Source organism: Hemibagrus wyckioides, linkage group LG27 (assembly GCF_019097595.1).
Source record: "Hemibagrus wyckioides isolate EC202008001 linkage group LG27, SWU_Hwy_1.0, whole genome shotgun sequence".
NCBI lineage: Eukaryota > Metazoa > Chordata > Actinopteri > Siluriformes > Bagridae > Hemibagrus > Hemibagrus wyckioides.
Genome location: NC_080736.1, coordinates 15,467,913 through 15,483,138, shown reverse-complemented (window position 1 = coordinate 15,483,138; position 15,226 = coordinate 15,467,913). Strand labels below are relative to the sequence as shown.

Below are 15,226 nucleotides of genomic sequence, written 5' to 3'. Positions count from 1 at the left end.
AATAGGATAAACACGTGTGTGTCATTTTGGTGACGTGTACCAACCAGGCATAACATTATGACCACCTGCCTAATATTGTGTTGGTCCCCCTTTTACCGCCAAAACCCATCATGCACAGTGTATTCTGACCCCTTTCTATCAGAACCAGCATTAACTTCAGCAATTTGAGCAACAGTAGCTCGTCTGTTGGATCGGATCACACGGGTCAGCCTTCACTCCCCAAATGCATCAGTGAACCTTGGCCGCCCATAACCCTGTCACCGGTTCACCTCTGTTCCTTCCTTGGACCACTTTTGATAGATACTGACCACTGCAGACTGGAAACACCCCACAAGCGCTGCAGTTTTGGAGATGCTCTGATCCAGTCATCTAGCCATCACAATTTGGCCCTTTGTCAAACTCACTCAAATCCATTTTTCCTGATTCTAACATCAACTTTGAGGACAAAATGTTCACCTGCTGCCTAATATATCCCACACACTAACAGGTGCCATGAGGAGATCATCAGTCTTATTCACTTCATCTCTCACTGCTCATAATGTTATGCCTGATCGGTTTATATTCACATTTTCTCAGGAGATTTATGAAGTAAAACTGTACTCACCCCACAGAGAAATCCAGCTGGTTTTCCTAGAATGACAAATCATGAGTTGTTGCTCAGACTCAGTCATATGTTTACAGGTCTGGATTTGTCTGAACAGTCACCTGATTAGCATATGAGCTTTGGCTGGGAATTTTTTTTTTTTTTTTTAAATGCAACATCTGTAACCAATAGAGGAAACAAAGGAAATAAACCAGTGACAGAATCGGTTTTATATCAAAATGCTTTTAATTTGTTTTTACATTTAATAATTAGAGCAAAAAACAATTCAATAAATATTAACGAGGGACATCGACAGAACACACAACAGGATTTGAAGAAAATAAAAACAGTTTGTTTAATTTTATAGAAGACTACACAATCTAACACTTAAATACAAAAAGGGGGACACATTAATACTGCCCATGTGAACAGATATGAAGAAAGCCTAAAGGTCTTAAGTTAAAGACAGGAAATTTTTATTTATTTTTTTTGTAAAAGATCAAACTCAAAGTGCAACTACTGACCTTCAACATATACCATGGTCTAAACTTTCCCCCAAAAAAAACAATAAAACTGGGTCCTCTCTCTCTCTCTCTCTCTCTCTCTCTCTCATTTGCCCGTCCTTCAATCAGACAACACCTCTCTTGAATGATCTGCATAGTGTAACTGTAACCCCCTCCCCACCGGGTCCTATTCGCACCCGCTCCAAGTGGGTCTCAAACCCAGGTCCCCGGCATGGGAGGCAGGCGCACTAAACAAGGAGGCTAAAGACTGCAGCCACTAGAGTCAGTCACTAGTGCACCTCTTGAGATCAGAGGAGTGAGGTTTACCTGCACAGCACCTACTAGTGGCCTCCGTTACATAACACCACGTACAAACACACACGTCTTACACGTTGACTTGCTCCACTCTCCACAGACAAAACCGAAAACGTTTTCAAATCAAACCCGCCATAAACACATTCCTCACGCTGCTGCTTAAAATGGAGGTACTGGAATAGTTTCTCTGTGATGTTGAGGTTAATACACAGCTTCATTATTCAACAGAACTGAAGATTACACCATACCTGTTAGCTAGGAGTTACGTTTAACTAAGCAAGCGATCAATCCCAGGATGCATTGGTGTGGGCGAGTAAACTGGCGATTGATTTGAACACGTCGGGGCGTTCTAGGAAACTAATCAATGACCTTGTGGTGTGATTATTTTCCACCATTACCACATGCTGAAGTGGTTTAATCCTCCAACACGACAGCAGATCCATATTTTCTAAAATCCACAGTTAACATTTAAAGCGACTAGAAACAACAAGTTAGTTCCTGTTATCACTTCTGTTATAGCAGCTATACAATCGCCAGCCGTTCTTTTTCCTCGCTCCAAACAGACAAAAAAAAAAAATGCTGATCACGTTAGAGAAATCAGAACACACAAGACATCTCTGCTCTGCTGCTGCACTGGAGACACAGTCCATGAATGTTAATAAATGTATCCTCATCACCAGATCGCTACGGCTCTGGCATAATGCTAAAACAGAGCTCATCGTAATAAACCCTGGTAGAAGGTGAAGTTACGGTTTTAAGATTGTCCTTGTTCTGTTTTTGATTACAGAAAGTGATCATGGGTATGAACTGTAATTAGAGGAGTGTGGGATTTGGGTGAAGGGTCAGTGGATGTCCAGTCACCTGGCTTTATCATGTTGCCTCATTAGAACAAAATGTGTATCTCTCAAGTCACTGGGCTGAGCTGTGAATACATTAAGACGTATAAAGCTGTGCTGCTCTTCAGCAATCACGACAGACAAATCCATTCGGAAGACACATAGGGAGTGCTCGCTTTTCTCCCTTTCTTTTGTGTATTCGTTTTGCTGAAACTAACCCTTCCATCCTGACCCAATGTATGCGGTCAATTATTTAGCAACAGTGCCAGAGACTTTCCGGAGAAAGTGGCTCGAATCCTCTTTCACTCTAAATATAAAACCTCAATGTGAAAATGTGATCCGTTTTTGAAAACGGCTAAAGAAGGGCTGTAGAAGTGGTGTATCCATGGTGACCACATGTGCATAATCATTTGAGCTGAGCTCAGCTATAAAGAGAGCGAACATCTGGATAAGCAGCCATGCAGAAAAAGAGAAGTGAATGGAAAGCACAGTGATAAACAGTTATTTCTCTTCTGCTTCATTCTCCTCGTTTTCAGTCAGGAGAGAAGGGAACGGTTCACACAGTCCATGATTCAGCTTCCTTCATCAAACACCCCTTGTTGCTCTGGGTGAAGTCGTGTATATGCGCCTCTGTGCCAGTTCCTCCTCAAATTTTCTGCTGAAACCACAAGTTCCTTTTTCGCTTCCGATCAGGATCCAGAAGCATGGCCTCTTGCTGGGTCAGAGGGAGCGCACTTCCTCTAAAGGGATGCTGGGGGAACGGACGAGGCATGGCTTTAGGACACTCTCCACTTACTGTCAGGTTACAGGAAGTGAAACACTTGCATACAGCGTTGCAAACCAGGAGAGTTAAAGCATCTCTCCTTCCCTGCTCCACTTTAAAATTCTTGTTTTAAGTAATATTTTTTTTTTTTTTTTTTTTTTTTAAACCCCACTTGTATGGTTATCCCCTTCACCTGCCGTTTTTTTTCCTCCACCCACATGTCCCAGAATGCCTTTCTTCATTAAGACGAGATCACATGACTGTGCAGCTCTTGGCTTTGTCCTTGCGGAAGTCTGTTGCCACGGCAGCCAGGTCAGGCCTGCCAGGCATGTGCGAGATGCGCTTGGCAGAGCGTGCCGATTTGTTGCGCTTGACAGTTTTGTTGCTCTTGTTGACGCAGGCGAGCGTCGCCACGTGGAAAATGTCCCGCACGCTGTTCTCCGACTGTAGCGCCGAACACTCGATGTACGGAGCCGAGATCTGTTTAGCCATCGCGGAACCCTGGAGACGAAGAAGGAGGTGTGTTTAATTCTCCAGCCAAACATTTTCTACGGTATGACTTTAGAATAAAAAGCATTAATCATGGGATGTTTCTATAATTAGAGAGACAGTACACAAACTGTATCCAAAAGTGCACGTTACTTTACTAAACATGAAATCAGGTGACGTACCATTTTGGGACTTTGACTTGTAAACAAGTAAATATTTAAACTCCAAGTAGTATTTCAGGCATTTTATCCTAATCATCGCGTTAAAATAAAAGTAAGGAGCAGGTAAAGTTTCATACATTCTGTTGTCATTGGAGTAACTGAGCCAAAGCTGATTTGAGATCAGACGTCAGACTGATTAAGCTGAACTTACTCAATTTCACACACTGCTTTCATCTGATATCTTCAACTCGTAATCTTTAGCATCATAATTACTTTCAAAATGACTTTCATTAGAAGCCAGGAGGACACGTTCTTGTAATTAAGTACTCAAACAACTGAAGCTGCTTAGAGAGAGAAGCATTATGAGGGGAAGAGACGAGATCTCTCGTGCCGTCTCTCCTGTTCTCTGCTACAGTGTTTATAACTGAGGTCTAACAGACATCTGTGGCAATTGCAACACAGAAGCAACCTGAAGATGTTGGTCAGTGTTGGCATCTCACCTGATCATATGACACAGGCATCTGTCTGTGATTGGACAGCTCCACCAAGGTGTTGAGGTCTGTTCTCAGGTCCGACTTGCAGCCGACCAGCAGCATCTTGGTGTTGGGGCAGAACTCCTGGATCTCTCCTTTCCACTAACAGAGGACGAGAGAACAGAGCGAACCATGAGCAAACCAGCAAATCTATGGAGACCTTAAGGAACGGCTTTAAAAACCTTCTCTCAGAGCTGCTCTATACGATCTCTCATTATTTTAAGACTCTCTTGCTATATTTAGATTGTACATTCTTTTCAGTCTCTCAGTAGGTAGCTCTTAAATCCCTCACTGGGTCTATCTCTTGATCTCTCTGCTTTCAGTCTCACAGGTGATCCACATTCCTTTCCCCAACAGAACAAGCTGGAGAGAGAGAGGGTGTGTGTGTGTGTCTAAACCGGACGGTTTAATCTCCAATAATGCAATGCTGGAGCATTTATCTCTACTGCAAGTCGCCAGGATCCGGTTCACTAGGACACACAGCCAATTGTTCCCACAGGAACATGAGCACCTTCCATGCTCCCTTTCCCAGGGTCCTTTGGCACTGCCATTTTGCTCAGCGGGGCCTGAAACTTTTCCCCCCTTCTCATATCCCAGTTAACCAATACAGCTTCAGAACCGAATGCTTTTAACCCTCATGACTGAGCAGCGGAATGCTTTAGAAAGTCAATTCAATATATTTAGCTGCCATGTGAACAATAACAGAACATAAGCATCAATTACCCTAGTGTGAATGAGGCTTGTGTTGTGTACTCGCTGAACGACTTTAACCACACACACGCAACCGTGTCACATTCTCTAAGGGGTTAAAGGAAAGCAGTGCGCTGACTTCGACACTGAACATTCTCCACTGACTTATGAGAAAGGTTGTTTCCTTGTGTGGGTCTGCTTTCCACATCCCTGCTCCGGGTGTTTTACAGGGATTAGGTGTCCTCTTTTGGACAGGAAGTGGTTTTAAACCAGTTACATACTTTCCCCAAGGCCTGAGTGCTTTCTAATATTCCACAACACTTAGGTTCTGCTCAGGTGAAACCTCCTCCAGTACAAAACTTCCACAAAATCCACAGTAAAGATTACATTTAAAGAGTAATGCTCATTACAGACATGATGTTCAGGTTAATTTGACTTGTGTTAGAAGCAAGCGGTGCACACCTTTTTAAGAACGCTGTCCAGAGTCTCCGGGCGGCTGATGTCAAAACAGATGATGACGGCATCTGAGTCGGGGTACGACAGCGGCCTGACGTTATCGTAGTATGGTGAGCCTGTAACACGAAGAAGGAAAAAAAAAAAAAAAAAAAAAGGTTAAGCCCAGACATGTACACAAAAGACACTCGGGGAATCAAACCTGATTAGAGAGAAACTAGACTTGACTGTGTACGACATGCTGCTTTTAAAAAGTCAGTTTCCATTATAACCACATGCACTGCAAATACCCCGCTTTCTTGTTGCTTGGTGTTCAGCATACACAATAGGTTTACGTTTAATAAAATAACAGACGCTTTCAGTGGGAATAAATAATATTTAGTGGCTGTGCCCCTTTAAAATTCATTATGCGCAGGGGTTTTCTGCTTCCCACATGCACAGCTTTCAGCCAGGAATCTGGAGAATTTCGTTTCTGTGTCCGGTGTGACACGTGGGAGGTCTGTACTCAACACACACACGGAGGATGGAGGAAGCAGACAAGGAGTATGATCAATAAAGGGTCTGAAAAGGAAGCCGTTTTTATCCTAGTCTTAGCCTCAGAAGCTTCACCCACAGGAAACGGAGCCTGATAATCTTTTGTACACTTTTCTGACCACAGTCTTCAGGGTGAAGGTTACAAATCAGATTCTCTCATCCTGTGCGCTTCCGTTTGCTGGTTTCCGGCATGGAATACAAAAAGCAGTGAGCAAACAAAATCTTTTCGTTTGAGAAAACCATCATTGGTAAGCACAGAGATCACGGCAAAACGTGGAAAGAGGAAAAGAACAAACAAAACCGCAAGCATGACCCCCCCCTTAAATATTTTCCCAATCCTGCTCAAAGCCTGTCTAATCTCTGTAAACCCCAGGAGGAGATAGAGTCTCCCAGTATCTACAAAGAGGAGTCAGGAAACGGCATTATCGACCTCGAGGCGATCCTTGGAGGAACTTTAAAACTTTCCTGAACCATCTTTTTCCTGTGGTTTGGTTGATATTCTTCACTCCTCTACAACCAATGTGTGCTCCTCTGTAAGGAGAATGTTTAAGTACGCCAGGTTGAGGCATGTGTAACGCAGGTTTATGTTAGAGATGCATTAATGTGTGACCTTTCGATGACTTGCTGGTGTTGACACACACACACACACACACACACACACACACACACACACACACACACACACACACACACACACCCCTCAAGACCATATAAATCCATCTTGCTCACACATGGTTCCCTTCTCATTCTCCTCAGACTTCATTCTGTGGAATGTCCAGCTGCTGTGTGTGTGTACGTACACACAAGAGTATATATATAGTTGACCAGGCTGCCACACACACCTGTGGAAAAACCACATTAAAACAAATATTTCCACACCAAGGTTTTAAAACATCTGAACATCTTTTGTCTTTTTGAGAGGGGGGAAAAAAGTGTCAGCTTCATGTTCACAAAAAAAAAAAAAAAAAAAAAAAAAAGAGGGAAAGAATTTGTTGGAACGCAGCACTTATGCAGGAGCCGCTCCAATCCGATTTCCGTTCAGGCTAACAGAGGTATGAATCCTCTCAACGGAAATAAGCGTTCATATGACTCTGCGGCCGCTATTCCCAAGCTCATTTTGCACAATGGAGGCTTTGTAGCAACCTTTCGTCTGCGGAATGTAAGGCATGAGGGTCTGGATCCGACTCACGAGCTTAGAGATGTGAGGAACTGGAACTGGAACAGGAACAGGCGAGGTCCTGTCTGCTTACCTTAGATTAGGGTTTTAGCGTGGATATGTGCACAGCACCATGGCTTACTAAAGCCAAATGTGACTGTTCTAGGTAGCAGAGCACATGACCGCAACAATTTGGCTAAAAAACATGAGATCTCAAGACAGCTGTCTCATCACCTCTCGCAACAAAACACTCCAACAAATCCCTTCCTTAATCAAACAAGTCCTATCCTAGGATGTGGTATTCAGGTCCAATCACGAGAGCAGTCAGCGTGATCAAAGTGTAAATTAAAGTGCCAGTTAAAAACTTCCTCTAACACTCTTGCTAAAAGGCAGCAAGCCAAACTGAGCCATTAGAGAAAGCGTGTAAGGCAGCATGCGCTGTCGAGCCAAATGGTGGAGTTTAAAGCCTTAATGAGGACCATACTGCCTGCTTGTGCTCATTATCTGGGCCTCAGATAACACTGAGACAAAAGGCAGCTCAGTACATGACCCAGCAGGATGCATGTGTGTGTGTATTGATTAGTGCTGCTGGTGGATAGGAACTCTTCAAAGCCTGGACATTTAGCCCCTGGACTTTTTAACTGTAGGGGATGAAGCTCTTCATCAATAAGGGGATTATTGATAGAGAGAAGAAACCCAGTGGGGTGGTTGGTGGGAAGTCAGGAGAGACTGACCGTCAGGCCTTAAGGTTCAAAAGGTGGCGATTTCAGTCTCTTGCCTCATACATGAGGAAAAAAAAAAAAAAAAAACACATACAAAAACTTTCTTGCATATGGAGCATGCACAGTTTGGGTATTTCCTGGCTAATGAAACAGGTCTGACACATAGTGGACACAATGTTGCACAAGCCTGACCTGAACATACACTATTAAGAAAGGAACTTAACTTTCAGACATTTTACTGATATAAAAGGATCACTAGTGGAGAAAGACACAACCATCTCCTCTTCTGTCATTTCCCAGAAGACCAAAAAAAAAAAAAAAAAACCCCACAACAAGAACTGCTTGTAAGACGACAAGCAGCGCCTGACCTACTGGACACCAGATAAACAAAAAGACACATGATGACCATTTCAATCAAAGATGGGCATGAACAGCTCAACCACTTCATTATGTACAAATCAGGAAATGCAGTTCTGTTGGATCACATAAGACAGTCATAAGAACAGACAGCTTGTACTTTTAAAGCTGAAACCTGTTCATTATATGGGTCTGGTCCACAATGCTTAAAAACAAACACTTATTATTATTATTAATCTGTGAGATCAGCGCTGCCGAATTCTACAATCTGACTGGTCACTAGATGGGGATTTATTTCCTAACAGCATTCATGCTTTATAGTGTCTCACTGGCATCACAGGCTGGGATCCTTGTCTAATTAACATCAGGAGATTGTTATGAGGCAACAAATTAAAAGTCCAAGTCTAAATCCTCCCATGATTTGCAAATATAACAAAACTAATTGTTACCATTTATTCACAGTTCCCTCAATCTTGCCTCACCCAAGAACTACTTTCTTGTCCTGATGTAAACCTCATGATGTATAACGTAGTCTGGATTTGCATAATCAAGCAACTTGGTACTCTTGATCATCAACACATTTACAAGTGTGTGTCTGCCACCTATCCTGTCTAACAGTTTGTCTTTCTGGTTCCATCTTTGGCTCTCTCCCTCACTCTCCATATTAACACCACACTCATGATGTGAAAGGTACAGGTACACTTGGCCTAGACAGAGAGGCATTAAAGTAAATACCTAAAGCTAGGCTTTATGAAAAACATTTATGTGTACACACACACACACACACACACACACACAAGTTGTACGGTGAGTCAAACTGCAATCCTGCAGAAATTACCCAGAGCACTGCATGCCAAATTCCAGCCTTTCCTCCAGTGGAAGAGAAACAGATCGGCAGGAACGAGGTAATCGCTTACAGACCGCGGGATCAAGCGCGCTACTCTAACCCAGACACACAGGCGGGCACCTCCCAGGTAGCTCAGCCTTACCACAAATAAATCAACTGGCTCCTGGAATGCAATATCTGACGCTTTATCCCATCCCGTTATCACCGCTTTGTGGATTTAAGGATAAAGCGATTCTCAGGAGACGGCCCAGCTCTTTCGGGTATTTTCACATTAGCTGGGAAGTGACGGTGCTGTGGTTTCACTCCCCTAATGAGCGTGTCAGCACTATTTCTCAGCCGTTTCCACAAAAGGGCGTGGTGGGATGGTGCGTGCTGTGTGTTAGCACAGCGTGTGGGTGAGGGCGCAGGATCAGCTGTTCCTGCTTTTGTGTGAGCGACACTACTAAAAATGTCCCACTTGAAGCTGAAGTACAGCGTCCTGTAAACTCGTGAGATTTAACCCATTTTAAGATTAGATCATTACAGATGCGATCAAGATGAAAGAAGACCTCTATGAAAAACGCTCTTCGAAGTGATAAGAATTATGAGGTGATAAGAACATTGCTTCTCGTCTCTTCTCGTTTATTTTGCCCGGGAGTTTGCAGGGCTCACACTAACCAGATTTTAATTTAAGACGTCTCACACCGCTACAGCTCATCTCGACAAGCGACCGAAGAAAGTCTTCTCCAACGTGCGGTACAGTGCCGAGGTTCACACCTCCAACATATCCAGACATGCCGAGGTTATCAGGTCATCAGGGTCAGTCCCTAAATGCTTCACATCCTTAAGACGCACAAATAAACCAGGCTTCCCATGATAACTGAATGAAATGAACAGGAAATTTGTTCTGTGACAAACATCACCCATGGTTAAGCTCCGTTAATATTAAAATAAATAAATCACAGCCTGACATAATGAAGGGAGGCTTAAAAAACAAAACTTTTGAATGTTTAATGCAACTTGTTTGTTGCTTTTAAGTATTGGCACCCCATCAGACTCATGGGTTTCTTTCTGGACCGCTCCTTTATTGTTTTGAAGAGTGAGCACACAAATTCTGATGTAATTTCAGAAAAATTAACAATCAGGATTATTTTTTGTTGGTGTGTGAGTGAGTGAGAGAGTGAGAGAGAGAGAGAGAGAGAGAGAGAGAGAGAGAGAGAGTGTGAGAGAGAGAGAGAGAGAGAGAGAGAGAGAGAGAGAGAGATACAGGTGACAGGTTTAAAGAGATGAACTCTTACCTGAAGTGTCCCACAGACTGAGCTCAATCCTCCGAGAGTCAATCTCAAAACTCGCTGTGTAATTCTCAAACACGGTGGGAATGTAGTTCTACACGAGAAGAAACAATTATTAACGTTTCATACCATTTCTTAAACGGTTATACCTTTTATAAAAGCTATTAAAAAAGGCTCACCTCAGGGAAACAGTCCTTGGCAAAAACGTGAAGTAAGGCGGTCTTCCCACACTGGCTGTCTCCCACCACCACTATCTTACACTTAACGTTCTGACTCGCGTCCATTCCCGGCTGAAAGGACGACTTCTGACACGATCTTCTTTCCTTCATTTGAGGATTTTATTTATAAAAACAGATAAAAAAAATCCCGTATAAGCGCCTGCCTCACACTGATTTCTCCACACGCACGCGCATCCGTTACTCAGCAAAAACTCTACTCTAAAGCGAACTCTCGAACGGGCAGGCATTTTATACCCGGCTCCGGACCAATCACAGAGCCTGCAGCAGGGTTCTGATCACGCCCACTTTTCAACTGCGTGCTGCGCGTGGATGTAGGATTTTTTTTTTTTCACGACGGCGCAGAAGCGATGCCGCGTTATGGAAAGCCAAAAGTGACAAACACGAGTAACATTTTTTGTCCAAGCCTTTTTCTTTTTTTTTTTGGTTCATTTCTTCCAGACGATCTAAAAACTCTAAGATACTGATTTTTAGCTCCCACTTTTCAGATCAGGTTTGTCCGCATGTTAAGCTGTATTTAGACTTTACCACCCCATTTATCATATCTGACCCTTATGTCAGTGGAAAAATCCAGAGCCGTCAACCGGCTGCCAAAACCCAGCCATCTGGTAAGGCCTGGTAGAAAAGAAACCGTTTCTTAACTACCAGTGCAACAGTTTTAAGGACAGTAACAGAACAACAGGTCAACTGCAAACATCTAAAACAACCAGTGATCAATGTGGACAAGGAATAAAAACAAAATGTGCTGCTTCGGATCATATAATGAATAGTCTGTTTCATTGGCTTCGGTTTGATGGAAATGGAGCAGCAATCTGATCACAGGACACTCATAGCAGTGTCAGGGTAAAGCAGTACCAGCTTTCATAACAGGACATTTGAAAGCAGTATTAGGAAAAAGTTTGTGCAACCCTGTATTGTACATCTGTTTAACTTTGTTCACATTCATACGCATCACAAGCATACTGTCGAGCTATACGTCCCACTCCCGAGCTCCCAGTGTTCTCAGTTTCCAGTGTGACCACTGGCTCTACCCCTGGTCAGAGTCTTGTCGCTTGGTGGTGCTCACTGATGCTGTGGATGGATCTGTGGGGACAGCCTGTGACCAGGAGACAGCTGTGGCCGAACCACTTGGGGACTTTCACACCGTCACAGATCTGCCATTACACCGGTAATGCAACAGCAAGGAATTAACGTCAAGTCTATAATAATCTCAGAAACTACACTGACCTAATAGTTCCTCATGGGCCCTTGGTTGCTGTTGTAGAAAGGACATTATTTACTGTTCAGTGTCACTCAAATGAGGATGAGGTTCCCTTCTGAGCCTCTCAAGGTTTCTTCCTCATATCATCATAGGGAGTTTTTACTCGCCACTGTCGCCACAGGCTTGCTCATTAGGGATAAAACAGTTTAGTAATTAAATTTTTTTTTCTCCTTTCTTTGTTTCACTACTTTAGTAAAGCTGCTTTGAGACAATGTCCACTGTAAAAGGTGCTATACAAATAAATTGAATTGAATTAAAAAAATTCTGAATACAGCAGATCACTGAAAAAAAGGATGAAAAAAATATTCGCAGACAAGAAATACAATTACTTCTTAGCTATATTAGTGTCGTGGCTTCAGCGCAAATCTAAAGCCTAAAGATGAGAACACACCTAATTTGTCTTGGAGGATCGACTTTTGAAGGTAAAAGTGATACTTTATCCCAGACATCCTCTGCTCCCGATAACAGAGACATCACAGCGCTGCATTCTTCTGCCTAGAGAGGTGATTTACACAAATGAACAAAGCCCTGTTCACATTTACGGCAGTTTATTGCCACTCGGGTGTCTTGTTTTTTTCCCCTTTATGATAGACAGAGACGGGGTTCGAATGTGTGTGTGTGTGTGTGTGCATCTGTTCTTCATTTTCTGAGGAATGAAATTACAGAATTCAAATCTACATACGTTGCATACACACATGCACAGAGAAATCCCTTTGATGTCCCGTCAATTTTCTGTTATGCTAGCTCCCGAAGATGATGTTTGTAAGTGTGCACTCTATAATAGACCAGAGTTAGGGTTGGAATGAGTCAGCTGTAAGAAAGGCTGATATACAGTGTGGTTGGTGGTGTTAACAAACTGTATCTGATTACTGAGGAAGATGTGGAGGAGGAAGAATGCAAGACATAAACACAGTAGAAAAACGTCTAACAGCCAAATAGAGCTTTGCTGGTGACTCTGTATAGGGCCGAAAAAACGCCGTTATGCTATTTACATTAATAATGGCATTCGAACCGTACTCACCATCTGGGCTTAACAGATCAAAGTCTATGATGATAAGGACGAGCTGTGTGTGTTTACCAACAAAGCACATGGTGTGAGATCCTGCAGCCTTGTTTTCATGGCTTGAAATCACTCTCATTATAATTTACAGAGATTGCTGAGGCCTTAATGTAGAGCAGATCCACATATTGAAAAAGGATATGACAAAACATAACATATGGAGAGGTCTGCTTTCATGCCACGTATCGATTAAGCCTTCATGTGTCATCCCTTTTGTGTGATCACTCTACGATGCTGTCGTTATCTAGTCACGTATCAAGTGCGCTCTTTAAGATCCCGGTGATCATTCCGTTTGAAAGAGTCTAGCATCACGGGAAATAAGAAAGAGCAGTTCCGACCTACTGATCAGCGACACGGCGCAGGGAAAAGAGGTCATTAAAGTGTTATGAATGACCACTTCCTTTGGGTTTCATTAAAGGAAAAGTTTAAGGACCCTCAGGAAAGACATGCCTTCAATCTCCACAGTAAAAGCCCACTCTCCTTGTGTAATATATCTAATAAAAATGTAAAAGCAAACAAATAGCGTGAAGGGTCTGCGCTAGTGACTAAGGTTCAAATCCCAAGACTGCCAATGTCACACTCTTGAGCACAGCCATTTTTAAAATTGCCTTTTTTTGCCTGACAGACCGTTATGTCAACAGCTGTTCACTCAGTGTGGCTGCTAACATTTCCACATTCAACTAGCGTTGTGTCAAAGGTCTCCTGTTCAGAAAGGTGACAAGTGACGTGCAGCATAAATGAAAGAAGAGGAAGTCAAACTGGGAGGTAACCCTATAGCCGTGGAACACTCACAACCTGTAGACGAGCATTACTAGGCCAGCAAAACCCAATACACACTCGCTGTCGCTCTTCTGATCTGAGAGCTGATGAGCTTAAAAGGTATCGGATTGCAGTGTGGGAATGGGATTGGATGTGTGTGTGGTTACCTCATGAACTCGGAATATTATTTGGCTTAAAGGTGGAGCCGGACCTATAAAAGAATTAAAAATAAACCACTAAATAAATATATCAATTCATATTCATAGCTTAGCTCCATGGCCATCATACATGAGATTTAATGGAATGTGTTTCTCTGTGTGTGTGTGTAGTGGTTCAAGGGTGTTCCCCTTAACCACAGAGGGATTCCTGCACTCTCTGCTTGATTGAACACTTCCGTCCCTGAACAATAACAAGGAACAAAAGCCTGAGCACATCACTAATCTCTAGCTTCAATTTGCCATTAGAGCAAAGTGTTAATTAAAAGCTCAGTAAAAGGAAACCGAATCATTCTCAGGACACAACACACACTCTGTTGGGTCTGACCTCCCTCATGTTCTCACCGTCAGTTCTAAATTTAATTTCAGATAGGAAAAGATAACCTAGAGGAGGGATATTTACATAACAGAATCTGGCAACATTCCTTCATGTTCAATAGCACTGAACTTCTTCAAATTTAACCTTGTTCATGTTTCATGAAAGAAAAAAAAAACCCAAACAAACATCCACATCACTCATTTATCCCGAGAACCATGTCACTAAAACTGTTTCGAACCCTCCCTTGTTTCACTGTGTCCTCTGTGGGAGATTACCCCAAGGGGAATTCCTTCTCAACCTTTCACCAGTCTCTGACACGGTCAATCACAAACCTCTCCTGTCCATCCATACAAGACTTAGTGTCTCAGCAGGGTGGTGGATTACTTCCTACCTGGAGAGATGGTCATATCAGATAACATAGAGAAGATCCACATCTGCTCCATTCAGACTCACCACTGGAGTTCCACAAGGCTTAGTACTGTGTCTTCTTTTATTGGGCTCTTACAGTGAGCTAATATCTTTAAAAACTCATACTTTACTTTTCTCCCACGGAGACTCGTCACCGGAAACAGAATCCCAGCAAGTCAGAGCTGCTGTGTATCCCTGGAGATATCCTTGGCATCCCCTGAACAACCACATGTATGTTGATTGGTCACATAGCTTTCTCATACAGAAAATCAAGGTTTTAGACAATTTTTCTCCACACAGTCCACTCAGGTGCTTGTTTCATCCCTTGCTTTCTTGAACATGGACTACTGCAACTGGTTCCTGGCAGATCAGACCTCTGCAAGTTATCTGAGGATAGTTTTCTCACATCACCCCATTGCTGCATTGCTTCAATATCTTGTTGCTGCCGATAAAATTTTCAAAACATTTGCAAATACCTTAACTTCCGTATGATACTTATCAACTCACCTGTTCCATGTCCCCTTTGAGCCACGAGTAACTTTACCCTCAAAATCCAAGAAAGGTACAGATTAAGACTCTTCTCTCTCCTGGCACCCAGGAGGTGTGCTGCATTTAAAGACTGAGACCCACATCTTTAACTTCAAATGAGCCATAAATTTAATTGAGAGAGAGAATTGGGGAGGAAACATGTTTGCACTGAACCTCTTAGATTGGGGGTTTTATTCCCTCCATGGTCCTCCCATGCTTTAGGGGTT

The 15,226-nt window shown here is 42.9% G+C and overlaps 1 protein-coding gene across 1 annotated transcript; it reads right to left on the bottom strand.

Annotated features, from left to right (window-relative positions):
• Nucleotides 1-808: 808 nt before the first annotated feature.
• rnd3a (Rho family GTPase 3a) lies at nucleotides 809-10,656 on the bottom strand. The gene is made up of 5 exons (XM_058382126.1): nucleotides 10,393-10,656; nucleotides 10,220-10,307; nucleotides 5,336-5,445; nucleotides 4,151-4,285; nucleotides 809-3,501 (listed from the first exon to the last, which is right to left on the bottom strand). The coding sequence occupies exons 1-5, from the start codon at nucleotides 10,540-10,542 to the stop codon at nucleotides 3,253-3,255; spliced, it is 732 nt and encodes a 243-aa protein (XP_058238109.1). The 5' UTR covers nucleotides 10,543-10,656; the 3' UTR covers nucleotides 809-3,252.
• Nucleotides 10,657-15,226: the final 4,570 nt, after the last annotated feature.